Source organism: Adiantum capillus-veneris, chromosome 27, assembly GCF_014529385.1.
Source record: "Adiantum capillus-veneris isolate H3 chromosome 27, ASM1452938v2, whole genome shotgun sequence".
Classification (NCBI taxonomy): Eukaryota; Viridiplantae; Streptophyta; class Polypodiopsida; order Polypodiales; family Pteridaceae; genus Adiantum; species Adiantum capillus-veneris.
The window spans coordinates 122757889-122781952 of NC_140957.1; the positions used below are offsets into that span (position 1 = coordinate 122757889).

Below are 24064 nucleotides of genomic sequence, written 5' to 3' on the forward strand. Positions count from 1 at the left end.
GACCTAGCAGTTCTAAGGCCTCAGGTGAGCCTAAATGCGGGCCACAACACCTCAGAGGGACCTTAGCAGAAATTACCCTGAAGCCCTAGTGATTGGGAAAATCGGGTCTTCAGAAAGGGGTAAGCAGTAGCCTCAGATTTTAGGCTCAGGAAAAATACGCGCGTCAGTACAAGCACATGAATGAGATGGGGTCCTTAGAACAGTGACCCTAAGGCTAATAAAGCTAATAAAGCCTTAGGGTAAGTTTCGTTAAATTAAATTTAACGATCCGTGCTCGGGCAGGCGGCCGGACAAGTGTGAACAGGTAAAGGCGGTGCAGTGCAAGTGCGGCATTGGGCTGGCAGACCTTTGGTGTTCTCATAAAAGAATCATTGGTAGCATTTGTTAGTTAGTTGCACATTTTTAATTAATGAGCTAGAAGTTTTTAAAGTCAAAAGTTGAATGGTTTTTAAGTTTTTAAAGTAAGTGTGTCAAGTGGCACACTTACCAATGCAAACTAACTCTCTCTCACTCTCACTCTCACCCTCTCTCTCTTCCTAGCGCCCCCTCTCCCTGATGGCTATTTAGGAGCCCCCCTCCCCCATTTTCAGGGCTGGGAGTGCACCTACCCCCCCCTAATGTGAGCGTGCTCTACGCGGTGGAGCCCTCCATTGAAGCTTGAGAGCAGCCCCTTGCGACATATGTGGTAGCCTTGTGCTCCCATTGTCAAGAACAAGGGATCTCACAGTCATAGACACCTTCTGGTGAAGTTTCATCGCGAGAAGCTGCCGTAGACGCTCTCTTAGCAGAGTGCGGCTGCTGTAATTCTCTGTTTTCAGCCCCTAATCACCTCGATTAGGGCTGTTTGCAGCAGATCAGCCATAGAAATTCTCTTCTCTCTCCTTATCCTAAGTCTACATCAAGTTTGGCGCGATTCCATCGCGAAGAAGACCTCTGTTTCAGCATAGGGGTGTGCACAGGTAAGAATTTCAGGTTATGTGCAGAAAATTACAGCAAGCATGTGCGTGTGCATTTTGTTTGTTTCTCTTTTGTGTTCGATGCATGAATGAATGAGCATGAAGGCAACACATAACGGAAGATGGACTCTCCTCTGTGAGAGCTTCCGATGAGCTGTTTTGGAAGATAGACTCTCTTTTCGAGAGCTTCCAACCAGTCTCGCAGAAGATGGGAAATCCCCTAAGCAGAAAGAAAGTGGAAACACTTTCTCAGTCAGTAGTCAGAACAGAATAGAAGAAAGAATAGAGGACGGGCGTATGCCCCGTTCCTGTGCTTGTAAAGATTCTCCCTTAGTAATAAAGATATTCTCTTTATGGGGGGGGACCAGCCCATCTTCTGGTCCCCAATGGAGTGTCAAGTTTTCTCTCTCCCTCTAATTCTCTTGAGTATTTGAAGTGCAATTAAACGTCAGTTTACGCTTCCGTATTTTTGTGACAGATTCCTTTTATAGGTGCAGATGGCTGGGTCGAGCAACATCACGTAGAGTGGGCCGGCGAAGAGTACTTCGCAAAATCCCAAGAGTTGTTGGCGGACTTTACGGAAGCCATACAGCTCGGTACCAGTACCTCACCTTGAAAAGGGGGGGATGTCACGTGCACATCTAACCCTATGTGCATGTGGACAAGCTATTCCTACTAGGAAGTGTTCTGGCACCCTTGTGAGCGTGTACGCAGGCGGTGCATGTTCAGGCACTTAGAGTAGTTGCATACCCTCTGATTGCACAACCCATGATCACTAGCATTTCATTTAGTACCCAGCTTGAGCATTTTCCAGTGCATGAACCCATTTTTGTGACGGCATGTGAACAACCTCCTATATTTCATTTTATTATTAAGTGGAGGCTTAAGTGATGTTGCCTGCACCTATAAAAGGAGTCCTAGGGGCGCTAGAAGGAGCAGAAGACCCAGAGGAAGCAGGAGCACCCACAGGCCGGCCGTACTCACAGACACCCTAGCGTTTTCTCAAGAGACAGAAGACTAGTGTTTTCAGCCTAGAGGACCAGTGTTTTTAGATCAGCCTTTAGCCTTGCCAAACGGCTCCCACCCGGTAGCAGAACCTCGCCGCAATCGCCCTATCGCAGCAGATCAGCCAGTGCTCAGTTTTCAGCATCAAGAACAGCCAGGGTTTTCAGAATTCAGCCTCAAGACAGCCAGCGTTTTTGCAGTTTTCAGCCTTGCATGCATTGATTGCTGTAGATCCGCCTTGTAGCATTACCGCAGTTGCAAATCCATAGTAGTAGACCTTGGCGTTTTCAGATTTCAGCCCATTGACAACCTCGTCGTCGACATAGACCTCATCGAATACCACAGCATCTAGAAGCATTGTACCAGACCTTTGTGCAATCTAAAGCAAATACCTCTTTAGCAATAGAGAGGGGGGGTTTGAGACCCCATCTGGTGTCGTCTCTTCTCTCTCTTTCTCTAGCACTCTCACCCACAGCTTGCATTCCACTCTCTTGTTTTGATCATTGCACATTCTCTCTCTATGCAAGGAAGACTCCATTCCTCTAAAGTAAAAGGCACCTTGAGCACTCATTGATCACTCATCCTGAGCTTAGACCATCATTCACTTCCGCTGCACATTACACTTGGCATTTTCCTCAGCCTCGCCCACCAATGTCTTTTCAGCCCTAAGCACCCCGAATTCAGCGATCAGCCCTTGCAGATCAGGAACATTTTCAGATCAGCCAGCAGGACCAACGTTTTCAATTTTTAAGCCATCACTGTCCTCTGCAATAGCAGATCAGCCCACAGCCTCGTCGTTGTCGTCATCGTCATCGTTGCAGTACCAAGTATCTCCAAGAGTACCTACCCATCAGCACCTCAGCAACATTGCATCACAAGTACCCCTCATTGTCATCATCGTCGTCGTCATCAAGCGTTGTGAAGCATCGCCAAGTATCTCAGCATCAAGCACCAAGTACCCGCAGTACCAAGCACCAACAGTACTCATCAGTATCTCAGTAGTACTCAACATCAATAGCATCAAGTATCCATTAGCATCTCAACATCTCAACATTTAGTCATTGTATCAACATTTGTGCAAGTAATAAAGCAAGTACTTGCTCCGGCAACAGAGCAAGGGAACCCTTGAGCCTTGAGGGTGGTTTGGACCCGATATGCGGTGTTCTCTCTCTCTCTCTCTCTCTTTGTGTGCGTCCCTCTCTTTCATTGAGTTCAGTTCAGCTCTTTCGAGTGAAGTAAAGTAACCTTGTGGTTGTGTGGAGCACTAGATCCGAGCTAAATCATTAAACACTTACGCTGCACGTGACATGCCAACTCGGATTCGAGTGAACGTTGCCACCTTGGAACGAACATGCCCACCTTGGATTTTCGTGTGGGCTGCCTGCGCGCACAGAATTTTGTTGATCCTCGCACGAGGAGGTCCCTCCAGTTCGCCACGCGTCATTCGCAAGGCTTCGCAATCTCTCTATGCGTAAGATCCCCCCCCCCCCCCCCCCCCCCCCCCCTTTTTTTGTGTTGAGTTTTTTTTTTAACGCTACAGGTTGCCCTTTCATTTTACTAAATGGCTTGGACCTTTTTAAGGTGAGTATGAAACCTGAGTTATTAAAAACTCTAAAACACTTACAAAAACTCCGCAAAAGTAGTAGCACGATTGTCCATCAAGCATTGGTATTCTCTTTATGGTTTGCAACAATTGATTATCTTAGGTAGAAAAGTCAAGTTTAGATCCCATTCTTGGCATGGACTTGTTGAAAGGTTTGACGCTTTGTCACATTTTTCATTTGCATTCCATCCACAGTCATTTAGGAAGCATAGTCCTTTTCCAGTCACCCGAAAAGTAAAAGATGTGTCTATGAAATTGTGGTTGAAGTTGTTTCAGGAAGATCTTTCAAAGGAGATTTTTGAAGAAGATGAACCCGAGATCGTAGTCGAAGTTGACGACATGGAGCCGAAGCAGATTATTCTGAATCGCTTTCGGCGCAGTCCAAAGAAGTAAGCGTTGCTCACCTTTTTGAAGTTCAAGTATCGCGGTACCCACACAGCAGAGTGGGCGGACCAAGATTTCTTTGTAGATTCCCTGGAGTTGTTGGCGGATTATACAGAAGCCATGCAGCTCGGTACCAATACCTCATCTTGAAAAGGGGGGATGTCACCTGCACATCTAACCCTATGTGCATGTGGACAAGCTATAACTCCTATTTCTAGGGTTTAGGATAGCCTAGGAAGTGTTCTGGCACCCTTGTGAGCTTGTACGCAGGACGTGCATGTCTAGGCACTTTAGGTTAGTTACATATCCTCTGATTGCACATAAGCATAGCCAATGCTTGTTATGTGTAGGCAGTAGGGAATGTTCCCATACAATTGCATTAGTACTCAGCCTAGGTATTTATGTGCATGTGAATCACCTCTTATTAATAGGTCATAAAATTATTAATAAATGACATTTTTGCACCATTTTAGAAATTGTGGGTTCTCAAGGTGGATTGCTTGACCCAGCTTTTACCGTAGGGGTACCGACAATACATTAGCCTCTTTGGCGTTTTTGCACCAGATCAACCCATCAACATCAGTGTTTTCAGTTTTCAGCCATAGCCTCACAGCTCCGTCGCAGATCGTCACTAGCCAGCATTTTCAGCTTTAGCCCTCAGATCAGCCAGCGTTTTTTAGTTTTCAGCCTATGCTGCCATTGGCGATAGCAGATCAGCCCATAGCCTCGTTGTCAGTTGCAGATCCCCATTGATTCTCCTAGCATTTTTGCATTACAGCCGCAGAACCAAGCATTCACCACAAACACCCGTCATCACCTTAGCATCTAGACCATTGTATCAACATTTGTGCAATCTAGAGCAAATACCTGTCACATGGATGGCACCACGTGCCAATAGAAAAGAACAGACTGAACAAACTTTTAGCACTTCAATAAGATTTAACTGAGAGAGAGAGAGAGAGAGAGAGAGAGAGAGAGAGAGAGAGAGAGAGGCGGAATTCCACGCAGAGTATTGGCCCCAAACCATGGCGCCCTTGTCGGTATTTCTTTATATTGCTTAAACTCAGTACAATGCCGGTACTCCACTCTTTGCACCTTCGTACTGAAGTGTGCCAGAGAATGAGCTCTGTGCACATTTTTAAAGGCCCTTGGCCCATGAAAAGTAGTTACATGAAAAGCTTCAAACTCAAAAGCGTCTGGTCCAGAAAGTGTCTTACCAAAAAGCTACCAGCACAAAACAGGGAAATCGTACACTGCCACGTCAGCCCAGCCAGCGTGAAATCCGGAAATCTATACAGGCCGCCACGTTAGCACGTCAGCACAAAATTCGGGCGTTTGTCTTGGTTGCCACGTCATCATTTTTTTTACACTTGTCTTTTTCCTGTGGGATCTCCTTCTAGTTTCTTGGGCCCCATCGGATGGGATCCCAAAAGTTGGTACAAACTTCTGTTGCTGCTTCTATTGCTTTAGGCCTCTCAGCCGGGATGTAGGTTGGCTTTGTTCTTCTGTTGTAAGGTGCAGTGGAATGAATGTTGTATTTTCTCAAGATTAGTGATCTTTATTGCTCAAGGTTCCTTTTAGTTCTTAGGGAAGGAGAGAGCCTTCCGCCTTGTGGAGAGTGCTATGATCACGAACAAAGTGAGTGGATATTGTGCGTGCAAGTGAATGAGATTGAGATAAGGAGAGAAAAGAGATACGACACCCGAGAGGTTGTAAAACCCTCCTCCGAAGGCCCCACTCTCGTCGGCGAGAGTGGTCCACTTTTTGATTGCACAAAGTGGTACAATGCATATGCAATGGACTGATGCAACTTGGACTATGCCGATGACGAAGACGGTGATGACGACGACGACTTGATGGTTGAAATCTGAGATCTTCTAACTGCTGAATTTCGGGACTGTTTCGGTGGCTGAAAATGATTGTTTTGGTTGTGTTTTCATGGGCTGAAATTGGGGGTTCTTCTGCTGCCAATTAGGCTGATCTGGTACTGTTTCATCTGCTGAAAGTCTACGTTTTTGACTCCTGAATATCTGCGTTTTTAGGGCTGATGTCGCTGGCTGAAAACGCTGAGAGTTGCAGGGCTTGCTGGCGTTTTTGGGCTGAAAACGCTAAGGGCTTGCAGAGGTTGCTAGCGATCCAAAAACGCTAATGGCAGGAATGGAAAACGTTAGCAAACATTGATGCATCTGTTGGCGATTTGGTAGATTTGCTCCCGTTGGGGGTCTGGGAGATGAAGGCGACCATGCAAGAGGTGGAAACGCCAGGGCTGAAGTGCGGCAAGGATGGGGATCCAAAAACACTAGGGTGCTGAGGGGGTACTGCTGAGAAGTTGCCTGTTGAGTGGGAAGCTCCTGCTGCCTCTTCTACCTGAAAGTGCTAACTTGGGTTTGCTTATATATTAACTTAGCAAAATTGCCCTACCTACTTTTGTTGGAAAGTCACTTAAAATAATAAGTGAAAGTAACAAAAAATAGGAAAATAGGCTAAATGCACTGGAAAATTCCCCTGACTGAATCTGATGGATTCTGAAGGGAATACTGATGATCATGCTGTGTGCAACCGGAGGATATGCATCTATTGCTAAGTGACTGGGCATGCATGGTCTACGAATAGACTCACAAAAGTGCCAGATCACTGCTAATTTAGACTTGACTGAACTGACTGAACCTTGTTGTGGTGTAGCTTGTCCATGGACACATAGGGTTGGGATGTGTCACGTGACATCCGTGGCTTGACACGTCATCAATTTGTGACTATACCTCTCTAGCGATAGAGAGGGGGGCCCTTGGAGGGGGGCCTGGGACTCCATTTGGTGTCGGTCTTCTCTCTCTCTCTCTCTCTCTCTCTCTCTCTATCACCCACAAAACTTTCACTCACAGTATCATTCTCTCCTCTTGAGTCTATTGCACAACTCTTATGAAGTAAAAGGAAGTCTTTTCAATCATTAAAAGGAACCTTTAGTACACACTAAGCACTTTTCTTGAGCGCACACCATCAATCACTTCCGTTACACATTACACCACCAAGGGGTAGATCTGGGGCTGAATTGCGCTTCCAATGTGAGGAATGAATGGCTGAAAGCTGGCTGCAAAAACGGAGATCTGGCACACAAAAGGCAATAGATCTATTGCGTAAAGCAGGGCTGAAAACGTAGATCTGGATGATGTGGATGATAGACAACAATGGGAGCAGTCAATGACGGAGAGGGAATGGCCAAAAAGAGGCTCAATGGGCTACCGAAGTACCGGACCACAATGGGAAGACCGACGAGGTAAGATCCAAGCCGTTTCTGGCGAGGAAGATGGGCTGAAATGTAAAAACGCTGGCTGATCAGCTGGAATCTGCAAGCGCTTGGCTGATCTGCAACTGTAGAGCAAGAACGCTATGGCTGACGGGAGATTCGAAAACGCTGGTGCTGATTTGGAGCAAAACGCCAAGGGCACTGCTGCCAAACGTTGGGCTGATTTGTAGCACTCCCAAAACTTATGAGAAAACGCTTGCCTAGCTGCTCCTTTCATATGACTTTTGGCCAAGTCGGGAAACTTAAGTCAAGTCGGGAAAAATGTGCAAATGAGTGCAACACACGCGACAACTCACTGCTCGGTGAACCATTTGACGAACCGACTTGACCGACACGTTCCTCTAACATAGACCTACATGCTCGTCATGTCAAATGCCCACCGAAGTGTGATAACATTTGCCAAAAGGCGTTTACAAACCATTTATGCGAGAGGGTTCCAAAATTGGAAAATTGGCTCTAGAAGTCGATGAAGCATGTCCACATGGCACATAGAGCCATGTGCATGTGACAGCTATAGAGCTAAGAGCAAACTCGCAACTCAAAGCTATGATTACAACAAACACTATAGATGGGAAAAACCTAAAAACCCCCATAAAATGGGAAACCCCAAATCTGGACCTACAATGACAGGCCGGAGCAGAGCTAACCGAAAGTATTCAATCATGCATCCTACTTGCAATGCAGTGGGGCGCCAGCCTTGGGAAAACCACTACCCATACAAAAGTGCCAAGAACCATGAAGCATTGGGGGATGAAACTCTAATTGACACAATGGTGAGAACAAGAGCACTATGAAATGACGTTGTGCAGTTGCTCTAGGCTGCCTGGTCAGAAAATGGACAAATCTCACATGTAGGTCCCAATGCTCACTGAAGGGTTATAGCCTAGGAGGTTGGACAAGTCCAAGTTTGAAATGCCATATAAATACAAGAAAGAACCCCACAACTTGACATCGATCATGCCAAAAACAGGCATCATAAAGGTTGGGAATAGCCCTCTACTGTGCCAAGGCTCCAATCAAATAGGTACTGCAAAGGTGGTCAATCCAAAACCAAGGACCAAGCCCTTATTAGCAAAAGCATGGAAAATCCGTAGTACAAGGTATCGGGTGGTAGATTCTCTAATATGGACAACCAAATTGACAAGTCAACATGTACAAGTGCAGAAGAGGGGGGAATAAATTATGTTGCTTTCAGAAAGTATATGGTTTTACGTGTCTATACATTTTCACAATATCTGTTCAGCGTATTTTGCATGCAAAAATTATGCGGGCAATTGAAAGGCTTGTAGGAATTGGGTTATTGTGTATGAGAGAGATGATCTTGGGTTTGAAATTTGAAGTGAGGGCCTATCTTTGACGACCAAAGTTTTTAATTTCTTCTAGTGTAGAGTTCGATCTTTTACAAGGAAGCACCACCAGACATTGTACAGACAATGCAGAAGTTCATCATTTGACTGCAATGTGCATGGTTTATTCCTTTTAGAAAAGCTCATTAAGATGCTCTTAGCAGTTAAATTTGATTCTAGACATACTATGGTTAATGCTTGTGGCTTAAGGTTTGTGCTTGGATTTTGTAGGTACAATGCTGACACTGGAGATGTGGTGGTTGGACGTATAACAGAAGTAAGCAACCGAGACTTCTTGGAATTGCAAATTTATCTAATGTTCGATTCAGGAGAAGCTTTTAAGTATACCTGATTAACAGGGAAAGCAACTACTTCTGGTTGTTTTCTTTGTTAGGAATTAGGTCTGACATGGAGCATTTAAAGTAAAAAAAAATCTAGTCCTTGATTTCTGTTATAATTTTTCCTCCATGTCGTAGGTAGGAACAAAGAGATGGAAAGTTGATATCAATTTTAGGCAGGACGTCCATTTGATGCTTTCAGCAGTAAACTTGCCTGGTGGCATTCAGGTATGTTTTTTGAAAGTTTTTGGTGAAGAAGATATCCTAGACATAGCAGCTTGTCATGACATGTCGTGATATCTTGTCTTTTGTTCTTGAAAATATTTTTGTCCATAATAAAATTCGAATGTTTTTATCAACATTGATCAAGATGCACAAATGTATAACATTACGGCCTAAAGAATAAACTGAGAACTCTATAGATGATTCCAGGTACAGGTCGTCAGTTGGACCTCTTCAAGAGGGATGAGTTTTTACTACGATCTGTAGCATCACTTCTGGACCATGTGGAAGACTCGTTGTGCTCGCATTTTGAACCCACAGTCTCCCCTACATCCACCACTTTGACAACTATTTGGATTGAGCTGCTGCGTACTCTTTTGGAGTTCGGAGGAGAAACTATCGTTTCCTCCATGGGTTGAAGCGTGCTAGCAGTGCCAATCCCTTGCGGAGATGCATCATGTGATGCCATGGTGCGTAGATAGTGATACACGGGAGTATGTAGTAGAGGCTTGCTTGGGGAAAATGCCCAAGGCATAGAGGGGCCAAAGCATGTATTGGTGGTCCAAAAAGTGGTGTTTTGGACACTACTTTGATAGAAACTTAAGGATCTCAATTTCATGTGTCCCGTATGATCATACTAGCCATGTTGTATATCATTGGAAAACTTTTGACAAGGAGAATCCAAAATTGCAATGGTCGCAAAATTTTATAAGATTTGCAAAAATTTTACCGTGTCCTCTTTTTGCCAAGCCAACCACCAAAAAGAGAAATAGTGGTACCACCAATACATGCTTCCACCCAGAGGTAAATGAAAAAAATGATAGTAGAAATAAGAGAAGTAGTTTTTCCGATTTAATGCTTCTTTTAGTGCTAGGCTTCATTATGGCTGAGTGTGCCCTTGCTCTCCGGAGTCATGACAGAAACTCAGTACATTGAACTTTGTGTTCATGTATGCTCATGTGTGTGCGTGTGGTGTGTGTTGTGTTTGGGAGCATATGTTAGTACCTAGTTCTACACCCACTATTGGGCACTGAAGACATTAGTGGGGATGTCGTGGTATTTAGTCAATACTATGCATGATGGAGCTGATGGTTATTTTGTCTTGTGGGTGACTACCATGGGTCTCTACCTTGCACTTCCTTTAGGGTGAATGTGGGCTTATCCTGGATTCGTCTAGGTATATATTAAAGAAAATGCGCGCGCGCGAGAGAGAGAGAGAGAGAGAGAGAGAGAGAGAGAGAGAGAGAGAGAGAGAGAGAGAGAGAGAGAGAGAGATATGAAATGAAAATATCATATTAAACGTCTTCAAAAGGCCCGAAATGATCTATGGGACCAAACTAATACAATCTCGGTGGATCTATTCTAATGTCTTGGTACAAAAATAAAAATGAAGTAAAGTGAAAGACTAAAAACATCATCATATCATCATCATCAATGCCTGAGGATGCCCGACATCGGGCGTTGTCTGAGAAAGTATTGCATCGGTCGCTGAAGAGCTTCGTCAATGTCCGCCTGTGTAAAGAGTTGTACTGGGCGTCTCACATGTCGTGTTAGAATAGTCTCGATCCTCTGATGGAGCCTCCGTTGATGTCGTGGTCGCCATCATAGACATGGGCGTCTAGCTCTCCCGAGCTCAATGGCGCTGTCAACTAATATACCTCTAGTATGGGTGGGCTCTGTAGTCTGCTGTGAAGCGAGTCTTTGCTCTAAAGAAGTCAGTGATCTCCCTCTGTGAATGTCTCCCATTGCCTGATCTCCTCAAGCGCAGCTCTAGCTAAAACAACTCTCCCTGTGTCTGCGCAGCTCTAGCTAAAACAACTCGAGGCATCTCAATCCTGATATCTCATGACTCTAGCCAATGGTCCAAAGCCCTCTTTGAATAGACAACGAAAGCGGCCTTGCATCTCATAGTATACTGGACAATGAAAAATGTGATGTAACTCTGTCCCTAGCTCTATATGACACAACTGGCATATCATGGCCTCTGCTAGTACTCTCCTAAATCTGCCAATCTCAATCTCTAGCTGATGCGATGTGTGCACATCTGACCAATAGCACATCGTATCCCATAGGATAAACGAGTGTCCATATAGGCCGGTGAAACTGGCCCGTAAGGCGGTAGACGTAGGCTTTCACCCGAAACTTTACTTTAGACTTTAGCGCACAGAGAAACTTTGCAAATAAAAACCTGTAACGGGAATTGACACTTCAAACACACCTGGCTTGGCAGCTAGAGCGCTACCAAGCAAACATTGACACCTGTTGGCCACAAAGACTGGCGCCTCTTTTGGTATTTCTTTATCGTTATTGCGAATAGACGACCCGAACATTTTCACCTATCTCTCACCAAGCTGTCCAAACCTGTCCATGGCTGTAATTGTAGGTTTTTGACCCAATTTAGCCAGCATAACGGCGCAAAACCCTCTGTAAGTCAAAAGTACTCGTCAAGGACACTTCCCCTTGCGGTTAGGAAGCTTTCCAGTGAGCTGCAGGTCAATTTCAGTGTGCTGTAATTCCCTGTTTTAACACTGTCAGGTGCCCAAAGCCCTGTTCAAGCATCCCGAGGCTTTCTCGAGGCTCCCCCGACATTGTCCTGCAGTTTAGGTGCAAACCTAAACCTGCAGAAAAACACAGCAGGCTGTAATTGTCTGTTTTGGATCATTTTGGGCGGAGCGAGCATGCCTACGCGCGTTTTAGGTGCTCCCTCACGCAATGGAACAATTCCCCTTTGAAACGGACGAGTTTCCACGCAAGAAAACTCTCCGTTTTCGCAATCCTTCGCGATGGAATTGTGCGTATCCGTGGGGGATTAGCAATTAGCTAATCCGGTTCCTATTTAGAAGGCTCTTGCCTTGGCAAACGCGCATAAACCCTCAGAGCTGTACATGGTCAACTGAGTAGCCCATCTAGTGGGGCAGGGGCATTACCATATGTGCCAAAGGGGACAGAGAGATGCGGGAGAGCAAATCGTTGCGCTACATAGAGCAAGGGAGAAGGCAAGATTTCCATTAAAGCTGTGATCAACTGCACCCACTACTCACACACACACACTATAGTCACGCTCAAGTGCAAAATCAGCCCCTCCAAAAAATGGGCGCCCCCTCCAGCTGATGGATCTGGCAATTTGTTGCAGAGCTGCCATGTGTCAAGTTTTCCTCTTAAAAGTTAATTCCTAGTACCCACCGACTTATAAGTGTAGCGAGGGGGCCTAAATGACTTTGAACGGAGCCTAGACATCCTTTTATTGTTCGGATTTCGGTGTTGGTCGGCTTGACCAACTCCTGGCGACAAGGCCTTCCCATGTGCGGGTGAAACTCTTGGCCGTCGGCCGTTTCACACTGGCCATACAATGTCCGATCATCTGCAACTTCAAAAAGAGGGTCCCAAAAATTAAATAAAATTCATCGGAAAGAAACCAACAACTAAGGTTAGCAGTTGCCACGTCCTTGTGATAGTAATTAGCAGTTGCCACGTCCTTGTGACATACCCCCCTCTTGAAATCGCAAATGTCCTCGATTGCATGCCATATATACATGCCATTGATGATCTTGTGTTGTTAGCACACTTTTATCATTGCACGTACCCGCAAGAAAGGTCATAACGCATAGATACAAATGACTTAATGAGACCTTCATACTTTTGTCATTTCCATCTATGATAGAAGTGAGCATAATACCTTGAACACTTGAAGAGCGATGCACACTTCTATTGCACTGAATCCGTATGTACATTTGATGTGCTAGCTCCATCATTACCCCTCCTTTGAACTCATTGAGTTGGGGCATATGTAGGCTGTAACCCAAAGGCCTCAAGGTAAAGCTGCAATACATTTGGTGACTCTAGCAGTTTAGATTGTTCTATCCACTTTGCATCTATATGTGTATAGTTCTTGAACTTCACCAAATACCGTCTTGCAACTTGTCTCTTAACTTTATGTCCAAGATCTGCTCAGGTACCAAGATCTCATCAAGTTCATCAACTTCTGGCTGATCCTTTTGTGGCATATCTTCTGGCACATCACCCACAAAGGGTCTTAGAAGACTCATGTGAAACGCATTATGAATCTTCCAAGTGTCAGGCTAACATCGTTGATCTTATCAAGCACTTGAAAAGGCCCATAATAACGCATGCTGAGCTTCGGAAATAACCTTTCCTTGCCCTTCAGCTTCTTTTAACCTTGCCTTATCAAACCGTAAAAGTACCCAATCACCAGGTGAAAACAGTATTTCACGACGGTGACGATCAACAACCCTTTTTTGCTTTTCCTGAGTCTTCTCCAAGGCAAGCTTAAATCTTCTTATACATTTCATCCATGTTCTCAATATATCGATCTGCCCGCACATATTCAAACAGTAGACACACGCATTTACGCACTCACGAACATACGCACTCATATACACGAGCACACACGTCTACGTGCATGCACATATTCAAACAGTACACGCACGCCATACAAAAAAAAAAGAAGTAAAAACAAAAGAATTCGACATCGACACCATCGACACAGAAAAGAGACGACCAAAAGTCACGTAGTGGAAACATCAAATCAAGAAGTGATGCCAAAGGCATGCTTCAGTCGGCCCCGAAACTGGCGAACGCGCCACACCAACGCACCAGCGAGGCCCGCCATTCACCGGCATCTCGTCCACGACGCATCTTCGTAGTAACATCCATAGAGTATTATTATTTTCCGGTTTCAAGCCAAAAATCTTGTATAAAAAACCCATTGTAAATTGCCACCTCTCTCTAGGTGATGGTCACGAAGGCCCACCTAGGAGATGATTTTTAAATTCTCCTAAGACAAAGCAAGGGTCAACCATCTGGGACCCAACTCCTTGCTTTGTCTCTGTAACAAACTGCTGACGTATCAAAGTCTAAAGAATGGAGCCAACTTACAGATGACGTGGCTGCCCGAGAGCAGAAACCCTAACCCTAATTTCTGCCAAAAACCCTAACTGTTGAAACCCAAATTCTAGAAACCCTAACCCTAAAACCTGCCAACCCTAATTCTAGAAACCCTAAGAAGAACAAGTAACAGAAGAAGAAGTCCTACCAACTTATGGGGACTGCGTCCGATGGGGCCCCAAGTGACATAAAGGCATTAAAAATAAATAGAACACGCTCAAAAGACTTTGCACATCAAAATATGATGATGTGGCACCTGTATGGACGTTCCGGAATTCGCGACGGATTTTTAGAGAAATCTCGAAATTTTAGAAAAGTGAATTTTTGGGGTCAGCTTTTCATATTTGATGCTTTTAGGCTTTGGGCCTTTAAATATGAGCGTTGGGGGCCCTCTCTGACACTTTTTAGCGTGCAGATTGCAGAGCAGGTGCTCCCCGGCTGTTGTACTTTACGAATCAGCAGTAATATAAAGAAATACCGAAAAGGGGCGTCAAGGTTTGGGGCCAATAGTCTTTGGGGTGGAATTCTGCCACTCCGTGTCGCGTGTCGTCTCTCTCTCTCTCTCTCAGTTCAGTTGTTATTGAAGTGCTAAAAGTCTGTTCAGTCTGTTCTTTTCTATTGGTAGCCTGTACCTATGAAAGGGCACTGAGAGGTCACTATCAAGGAGGGTCATCAAAAGAGAGGGGATTTTAGGACAGAATTTTGGGAAGTTAGCACTATGAGAAGGAAGCCATGACCACACCCTGACTCCAAGGGTTGCCACACATACGCAAGAGTAGAATCTCCGTGCTTATGAAATCACCTCTAGAGAAGACACTAATAGGCTCACTATCTCTCTCTATCTCTCTATCTCTCTCTATCACCATAGTCGCCATCTTGTCGAAGCAAAGTTTCTGTAAATATTGCATTAATTCAAGTTTCTCTCACATCTTGAGGGGTTTTTATCTCTCTCTCTCTCTCTCTCTCTCTCTCTCTCTCTCTCTCGGTGTGCAGTGTTTGTGCTATTTCAAATCACTGTTGTCCGCGTCCTAGCCGCTCAAAGCTAGGCGGTGTCCCCTATTTATTTCCCGTGGCTAGCTCGGCGTGCACGTCGTGGCGTTGAGGCCGTCGGGGTCCGTTTTGCGCTTTGCGCTCGTCATTTGGTCCTTCCACGGAGGAGGGCTTCTCGAAAACCTCTAGTTTACAATGCTGAAGACAACGCACATCGTCGACCATGGACGAATGGCTGCAAGAATTCTCCAATTGGAGAATGGAGGAGGAAGAGATTGAAGAAACACTGACCGCCTTCATCGAAATACTACTGCCAGGTTGTAGCGTCATCGATATCCAAGAGGTAAGCTCCCTATCTCGCATTGCTCCCTCTAATCGCAAATCAAGAGCATCAAGAGGGAGGGCTACGAAATGCCATCACTGCTGTTGACCAAAGTACACAATCAATGAATGCCAGCAACGAAGCTAACGAAGAGGTAGAAATCATTTACATTGACGTACACCGCGAGGAGGTCATCCATATCAAGGGAGAAAAAAGGTCGGTAAGGTCTCTCTTTCCTAAAGAATCTGCAAGTAAAGGTATAGCCTCTGCTCCTAACCAAAAGGGGCTGCTCGAACCAAAGGAAAGGAAGGGCTAGGGCAATCCTGAAGCACATGACCCCAAGGGAAGAAGCTGCACCTGGCCACACGAGTGCTTCAAGTTCGGGAAGGAGAATCGTGTCTAGTTTGCCCCAAAGAAGGTCATCCGAGGCAAAGCGGTGGAAGGTCGCCTATCGATTCGCGCGGCGCATGCGAGTGCTGCCAGTCCATTTCGACAACCCTGAAGCAGAAGAAGTAAGAAGGTTCCCATGCTTTAAAGAGGAGTGGTTTGGCTACTGTCCTCGCTGCTTTGGAGGGCGAGTAGAGGGTCTTCCTCCTCTCCTCGTACAGCTCATCCTGAAGAAAGTGTCCACCACGGGTGAGACCGAGTGGGTTGGAGACGAGTTATAGCTAAATGGAGTGGAGTTCATGTAAACTACGGTAATTACTTGCAGCTGTTGCTAGCTAAAAGGCTAGGAGTAGTAACGCGTCGCCAGCACTCCATACGTGCTGAGTGACGAAGGGAAAGTGGAGCCTATGAAGGGTGATGACCTACTGTGGATGTGTCGACTTGTCAACACCGGCATGGTAAGAGTGTAAGTAAGTGCTCTACACTCTGTGCATTATGAATAACGGACCAACCGCCTTTCCGTTTAGGTTTTTGCAACACATGCATGTGAATATATATGTAGATAGAAAATCTTCTATTAACTGAAGATTGTGTATCTGTTTGGTGCTGCGGTGATAGGAGAAATTCTTAGCTCCCCAGATCCTATTATTCTCCCTGTGTTGGATTACCACCACTCTTTCAATGTTTCCATTTTTATCTTGTTTTAAATCTATCCACTCAACCCTGTAAGAAAGCCGCCATGAGCTGCTGAGTCATTTGTGATATTAGAAAAAAAAAGGGATTTGTAATTTCCTGCTCATTGATTTATAACCATGGCAAGTGTCTCTTTTCCCACATTCAGTAGAAAAAAGGGAGAAGACATCACTACCGATTTTTTGGATGACTTTGATATCGCTTGTGTGGTTTCCAACAAGGATGATGACGCCTCACGGCTACGAATCTTTCCTTTATTGATGAAAGTAGAGGCCAAGTCTTGGTACAATGCTTTGCCCCAAGCTACCAAGAATGCATGGGACGTACTACGTGCTGCCTTTCTGAATAGGTTTGGTGAAGGCACAACACCAGAAAAGTTATGGCAGTTGCTGACAGAGTTAAGGCAGGGGATCTGCTAGAGTATGCCACTTACGAATCCAAGTTTGTGGATTTGTGGGAGCGATTGGTTGCCTCACTGGAGAAAGGTGAAGGAGCGCCTAATTTCCTAAAGAAGGATCGTTTCATTGCTGGCTTGTGGTCGCCGTTGACTCTTGCTTGCATGCGCAGCTTCTTGTCTTCTCCGCCCAGGCAACCATGGCCCATTCCACCGGTCCAAATCCTTCGCCCACCTGTATAACCACCACCACAACCTCTCATTCCACCGCTACCTCCACCACCTACTGGAAACCAAGCAGTGAGTCATTAGCCTGGAAGCTAAAGGGAAGGCAAAGGTAGAGGAGCCGGTCCGAGAGAAGAACAAAGGAAAAGGAAAGGTAGAAGAAGTGGATGCCATGGGAGTGAAGCGTGCTAAGCATGAAGAAGCCTCTCAAAGGGAAGAGAAGATGAAAGGAAAAGGCGAGTCTAGCAAGCAGGCATCTAAGCCTTGACGGAAGATCGACATTGTGGATTTTTCATTAGGTGAGTATGCTAAACCATATGACCTGGTTCGGGATGTATTGATGCAGGGTCCAAAGATAACCTGGCCCCAATTACTCCATCTTGCACAAAAGATGAGGAGACAATGGACGAAGATGGTAAGTACTAGAAAGCCAAGACCAAGGATAGCTGGGGCTATCTTTGGGAGGAATCTTGACTACATTCTACCAATCATGGATGTCTACATCAAGGGTCAACGTATCTCAAACGTCTACATAGATGGTGGCGCACAGATATGCGTCATGAGTGAGAAAATGATGCATCATCTAGGCCTAGAGGTAAGTAGGCCGGCACCTTGCCGAGCTAAAATGGTAGATAACGTTAGAGTAAAGTGCGTAGGCATTGTGAATGCAGTCAAAGTGAAGGCGTTCAACACAGAAGTGAAGGTGGACATTTTTGTCATGCTACACAAAGGGGAGGGTTGGCTACCCTATCATTCTTGGAAGACCATGGCTCATGGCTATGGAGGCTAAGCAAGACTGGAGTACTGGAATGATTCAAATGAAGGATGCGAAAGGGAAGTCCGTATTCTACGACATGAAGATTGGGAAGCAACGCAACATGGTCTTGGAGGCATCGGAAGATGAATTCACTAGTGACTCTTCGACCACCTCAGGAGAAGAAACAATAAGTGAAGAGAGCGACAGTAGCATCGAAGTGATGGGGGTCATCCTCAAAGACCCAAAAAGATTGACACAATCTAAAACACCACCCGAGAACCAAGAGGGACCATTAGGTACGCAACCCTTGGTGCATACAAGTAAGTTACATTGGATGCTCTCCAGTGAGTTAACTGGTGAAGAAAGAAAAGAATATGTCTCTATGCTAGGTAACTTCACCACATTGTTCATTGATGGTTATGACAAGATCACAGGTATCACAGTGGTACAACACCGCATAAGACTCAAGGAAGGAAGTAAGCCCGTAGTGCAAAAGCTCAAAAGGCTTGGAGTAATTCAACAAGAAGCATTGCTCAAAGAGGTGAGGAATTTGCAAAGGCTTGGAGTAATTCAACAAGAAGCATTGCTCAAAGAGGTGAGGAATTTGCTACAAGCAGGTTTCATTTACCCCGTTGAAGACTCATAGTGGGTCTCTCCAGTGGTAGTCACACCAAAGAAGAATGGTAAGTAGGGAGTTTGTGTAGACTCTCAACGCAGCCACAAAGAGGGATCATTTTCCCCTCCCATTCCAAGATGAAATTCTCAATGAGGTTGCAGTTACGAGCGCTACACAATATGTGATGGCTACTCAGGCTACTTTCAGATTAGCATTGCAGAAGAAGACAAGAAAAACACAACTTTCATAACACCATGGGGATGTTTTGCTTACAGGGTGATGCCTTTTGGCCTCACCAACACTCCGGCCACATTTCAATGCTATGTAACTTTTGTCTTCCGGCCATACTTTGGTAAGTCAATACGAGTCTTCATAGATGATTTTTGCATTTACAGTGCTCGCTCCCTCCATTTGAGCAAGGTCTATGATGGCATGGCTAGGTTGCAAACCTTGGGTGGCCAGCTTAACGTGGATAAGTGTCACATTGGCAAAAGCAAAGTCACTCTTCTTGGCCATGTAATTTCAGCAAAAGGGATTGAGGCTGACCCTAGCAAGATTCAAGCTTTGGTATCTTTGTCATCACCCACCACAGCTAAGCAATTGGTCTCTTTTCTTCAGAAGGCAAGGTATTTGAGCAGGTTTATTCACTTGCTCTCTCAGGTGGTTCTCCCTCCACAACGAGTCACCCATAAAGATGTCTTCTTATGGAGTGAAGAAAATGAGCAACAATTTACCAAAGTGAAACAAATACTGGCTACACTTTCCACCATTGCACCCCCAAGATGGGAAGAGCCATTTTATGTTGACCCCAGTGTAGGAAGTGATACACTTGGAGCTGAACTAATGCAAAAGGACCCCCAAACCTCTTTCATGCGTTCTATCTACTTCTCTAGTTGTGTCATGATCCCATCAAAAAAAGGATTCACCGCGGTAGAGCACATGGTGCTTGCATTGATGTTTGCCACTACAAAGTTCCGCTCTTATCTATTGCCTAGACCCTTTGTAATTCTGACAATGGAAGAAGTCTTTCCGTATGTGATGCAACACATGGATGTCTCATCTAGAATCTCTAAGTGGCTTGTTAGATTACAAGAGTTTGATTACACCATGCAGGTAGAAAACTCCACCATGGCTAGTCTAGTAGGCGTTCTTACTCATCGTCACTATGAGAAGAAGCTAAAGGTCAACACAAAAGGTAAAGGAGTGACACCAATGGTAGAAATTCCGAAGCTAGAGAGAGCTCATTCTCTTTTCTTTGATGAGGCATACAAAAGAATAGTGGACCAGTCTGCAACTGGCGTCATCATTTTCAATGAGCAAAAGGAAAAGGTATTCTCTATTAGGTAGTTGTTACACTCCCACTCCAATAACAAAGCAGAGTACGCGGTTTTAATTCTTGGATTAGAACAATGTATTTTGCGAAGGATTGAACGCCTAAATGTGTTTGACGATGCCATGCTTTTGATAAAGCAGATAAATGGCACTTGGATTTGTAAAAATCAGGTTTTACTTGGCCAATTACGCCAACTTAAGGATCTTTTAAGTAAGTTTGAAGCAGTGCAGTTATTTCATGTCCCTAGGGTAGAAAATCAAGAGGCAGATGCTCTAGCCAAGGAGAGAATACAAGATGTTCACATAGGAGCAATCAAATTGAAACTACCCCTCTTTCAAGGTAGTGATGTTATGCCTAATATCACCAGCTTCTTAGATACATAAGAGTGTCATGAAGGATACATCAAGGGCCAGAAACAATGGCTTGTCAGAAAGGCTACAAGATACCGCCTTGTAAACAACAACTTATATTGCAAGGGCAAAGGCCAGATTCTCAGGTGAGTGCCAGTCTCTAGCGAAATCACAAGGGTAATCTCAAGTTGCCATGATGGTGTTTGCGGCGGCCATTTTGCTCTAGATATTGCTAGTAGGAAGATTCTACAGGCAGGATTCTCTTGGCCTAGTCTGAACAGGGATGTGCATCATTGGTGTAAAACATGCAAGGCTTGTCAAGTATCTAGTGATCGTACACTAACGTATGAGCCACAGACTCCTATCATCTCATATGGTCCGTTTGAGAAGTAGGGAATAGATGCAATTGGTCCTTTACCAAGGGCCCAATCAGGTAAACTATACATTCTGGTTGGTGTAGACTACATGACCCGATGGGCGGAAGCAACAGCCACCGTGCGCATTATAGCCCAAGAAGTGGCGAAGTTCATATTTGAGCACATTTTTTGCCGTTTTGGCACACCTCCGGAAATAATATCTGATAGAGGGCTAGGATTCAGAGGTTAGGCATTACACGCCGACACTCCACCCCATACTATCCACAATCTAATGGTCTAGTGGAAAAGGTAAACGGTATGATCTGTAAGATCATCACGAAGCAGGTGAATAACCACTTAAGTGATTGGGATAAGCATCTCATGGCCGTTCTTTGGGCCTATCGCACGACATTCCGAACATCACTAGGTTTCACCCCTTTCTATCTGGTGAAAAGGAGGCCATTCTACCCATCGAGGTACAGATAGCTAGCTTGCGAGTCATGGCTAGCCAATCACAGCGCTCAATTGCCCATCTCCGCAACCACACCCTGGATCTAGAAAGGCTTCAGCTAGATAGGGAAGACACGATCAATCACTATGCAGCGCAAGCAGAGCGACGCCGACTCACATTCAATCAAGGGCTTAAGAAAAAGGGTCTAGAGAAAGGCATGTTAGTGTTGAGATACGACAATCGATTTGACACTAGGAAAGATAAGAAATTTCAACCCCGATGGGAAGGGCCATTCATTGTCAAAAAGCAATACCCCAACGGCAGCTACAAATTGATGGAAGCAGATGGTCGAATTCACAAGACCAGAGTCAATGGGTGGAGGCTCAAGAGGTACTTTTTAAGATTTGATCCAGAGTTCATGCTAGATATTCTAGAAGAGGGAGAACCCTCCAACTCCGCTGCTAGAGAATCAGAAGCAGAGCTAGAAGCATGAATGCCTCTAGCCGGAAGGGAGGGCTAATGATGGCCGGTTTTGGAAACCGCGGCCGTAAGAACGAACCCCAACCGGAGAGGGAGCATAATACAAGGAAAACGATTAAAAAAACGTTTTTTAGCATACACCACCACCCCTTCCATGCTTGCATGCAGTGGGCCGCCTCTCAGCTTGGCCACACCCCTCCATTATCACCAGAGGATAGCTCCTCTCTCTCTTGCTCGGCTCCGCCAACATCATCTCTCTCTCTCTCTCTCTCCTGTGTCACTAAGCCCAATGGGCGCATAAAACAAACTCTCTCTCTCTCAAGGGCCGCCATGCTTGCTCTCTCTCTTTCATTATTCACACACACTCTCACTACAGTTTCTCCCCACCCCTCTCGTCCATATTCTCTCGTCCATACTCTCTCTTTCTCCCTCTCGCGGGCCGCCATGCCACTCCCCCTCTCTCCCCATCACACACTCTCATCCTTCTCTCTCTCTCTCTCTCTCTCTCTCTCTCTCTCTCTCTCTCTCTCTCTCCCCCTCGTTCGGCCCCTACTCTCACTCTCTCTCCCTCACCACCCCTTGATTCTCCTTTACCTCTCCCGTCTCTTCCTCGGCCGCCATACAGCCTACAAGGAGTCTCTCTCTCTCTATACACACACATACACACACACACACTCCACACTCCCCCTCATCCCTTCCTTGAGCCTCACTCTCTCTCCCTGGCCTGCTACTCTCTCTCTCCCTCACCCTCAACATCATCTCTCTCTCTCTTGCTCCCGGTGGAACAGCCTGCAGTCGTAGTAACAGTTCTCTCTCTCTCTCTCTCTCTCTCTCTCTCTCTCTCTCTCTCTCTCTCTCTCTCTCTCTCTCTCTCTCTCTCTCAGCGCGCGCATACACACACACAACCCCCACATACATACGCACACGCACATATTCAAACAGTACATACACATTTATGCACTCACGAACATACGCATTCATATACACGAGCACCCAGCACCCACGCATACGTGCACACATATTCAAACAGTACACGCACGCCATACGCACAAAAAAAAAAAGTATAAACAAAAGAATTCGACATCGACGCCATCGACACAAGAAGGAGACGACCAAAAGTCACACAGTGGAAACATCAAATCAAGAAGTGACGTCGAAGGCATGCCCCAGTCGGCCCCGAAACTAGCAAACGCGCTACACCAACGCACCAACGAGGCCCGCCATTCATCGGCATCTCGTCCACGACGTATCTCTGTAGTAACATCCATAGAGTATTGTTATTTTCCGGTTTCAAGCCAAAAATCTTGTATAGAAAACCCATTGTAAATTGCCACCTCTCTCTAGGTGATGGTCACCAAGGCCCACCTAGGAGATATCATTTTTAAATTCTCCTAAGACAAAGCAAGGGTCAACCATCTGGGACCCAACTCCTTGCTTTGTCTCTCCCGATTAGGGCCTTGACCTAATCAGATTACCCTAACCTAATGCAGGCTGCACCTATAAAAGGGCACTGAGAGGTCACTATCAAGGACGGGCATCAAAAGAGGGGGGATTTTAGGGCAGCATTTTGGGAAGTTAGCACTATGAGAAGGAAGCTATGATCACACCCGGACTCCAAGGGTTGCTACACATACGTAAGAGTAGAATCTCCGCGCTTATGAAATCACCTCTAGAGAAGGCACTAGTAGGCTCACTATCTCTCTCTATCTCTCTATCTCTCTCTATCACCATAGTCGCCATCTCGCCGAAGCAAAGGTTTCTGTAAATATTGCATTGATTCAAGTTTCCCTCACATCCCGAGGGGTTTTCATCACCTCTCTCTCTCTTTCTCTCTCTCTCTCTCTCTCTCTCTCTCTCTCTCTGTGCAATGTTTGTGCTATTTCAAATCCCCGTTGTCCGCGTCCTAGCCTCTCAAAGCTAGGTGGTGCCCCCTGTTCATTTTTCGTGGCCAACTCGACGTGCACGGTCCTGGCGTTGAGGCCATCGAGGTCCGTTTCGCCCTTTGTGCTCGTCAGTGCCAAAGGGGAGAGAGAGATGCAGGAGAGCAAATCGCGCGCTACATAGAGCAAGGGAGAAGGCAAGCTTTCCATTAAAGCTGTGATCAATTGTACCCACTACTCACACACATTGTAGTCACGCTCAAGTGCAAAATCAGCCCCTCTTAAAATTGGGCGCCCCCTCTAGCTGATGGATCTTGCAATTTGTTGCAGAGCCGCCATGTGTCCAGTTTGCCTCTTTAGAGTTAATTCGTTTTACCCACCGACGTATAAGTGTAGCGAGGGGGCCTAAATAACTTTGAATTGAGCCTAGCCACCCTTTTATTGTTCGGATTTGAGTGCCGATCGGCTCGACCAACTCGTGGCGACAAGGCCTTCCCATGTGCGGATGAAACTCTCGACCGTCGGCCGTTTCATGGCTATACAATGTCTGGCCATTTGTAACTTCGAAAAGAGGGTCCCAAAATTTAAATAAAAATCATCGAAAAGAAACCAACAACTAAGGTTAGCAGTTGCCACGGCCTCGTGACAGTAATTAGCAGTTGCCACGTCCTTGTGACATGCCTGTCTGATCACATATCCATAATCTGTTATCCTTGTGACATGCTAGCTATCGGGATGACTCAAGGGATAATTGAGCATATCGGTCTCTG

General features: G+C 45.6%; 1 protein-coding gene across 1 annotated transcript in view; it reads left to right on the forward strand.

Annotated features, from left to right (window-relative positions):
• RRP4 (ribosomal RNA processing 4) overlaps positions 1-24064 on the forward strand; it is a 42572-nt gene that overhangs the window by 9799 nt on the left and 8709 nt on the right. The window contains exons 3-4 of the mRNA XM_086503421.1: positions 8827-8872; positions 9072-9161. Coding sequence (XP_086359547.1) covers positions 8827-8872; positions 9072-9161 — 136 coding nt within the window. The remainder of the gene's footprint in view (positions 1-8826; positions 8873-9071; positions 9162-24064) is intronic.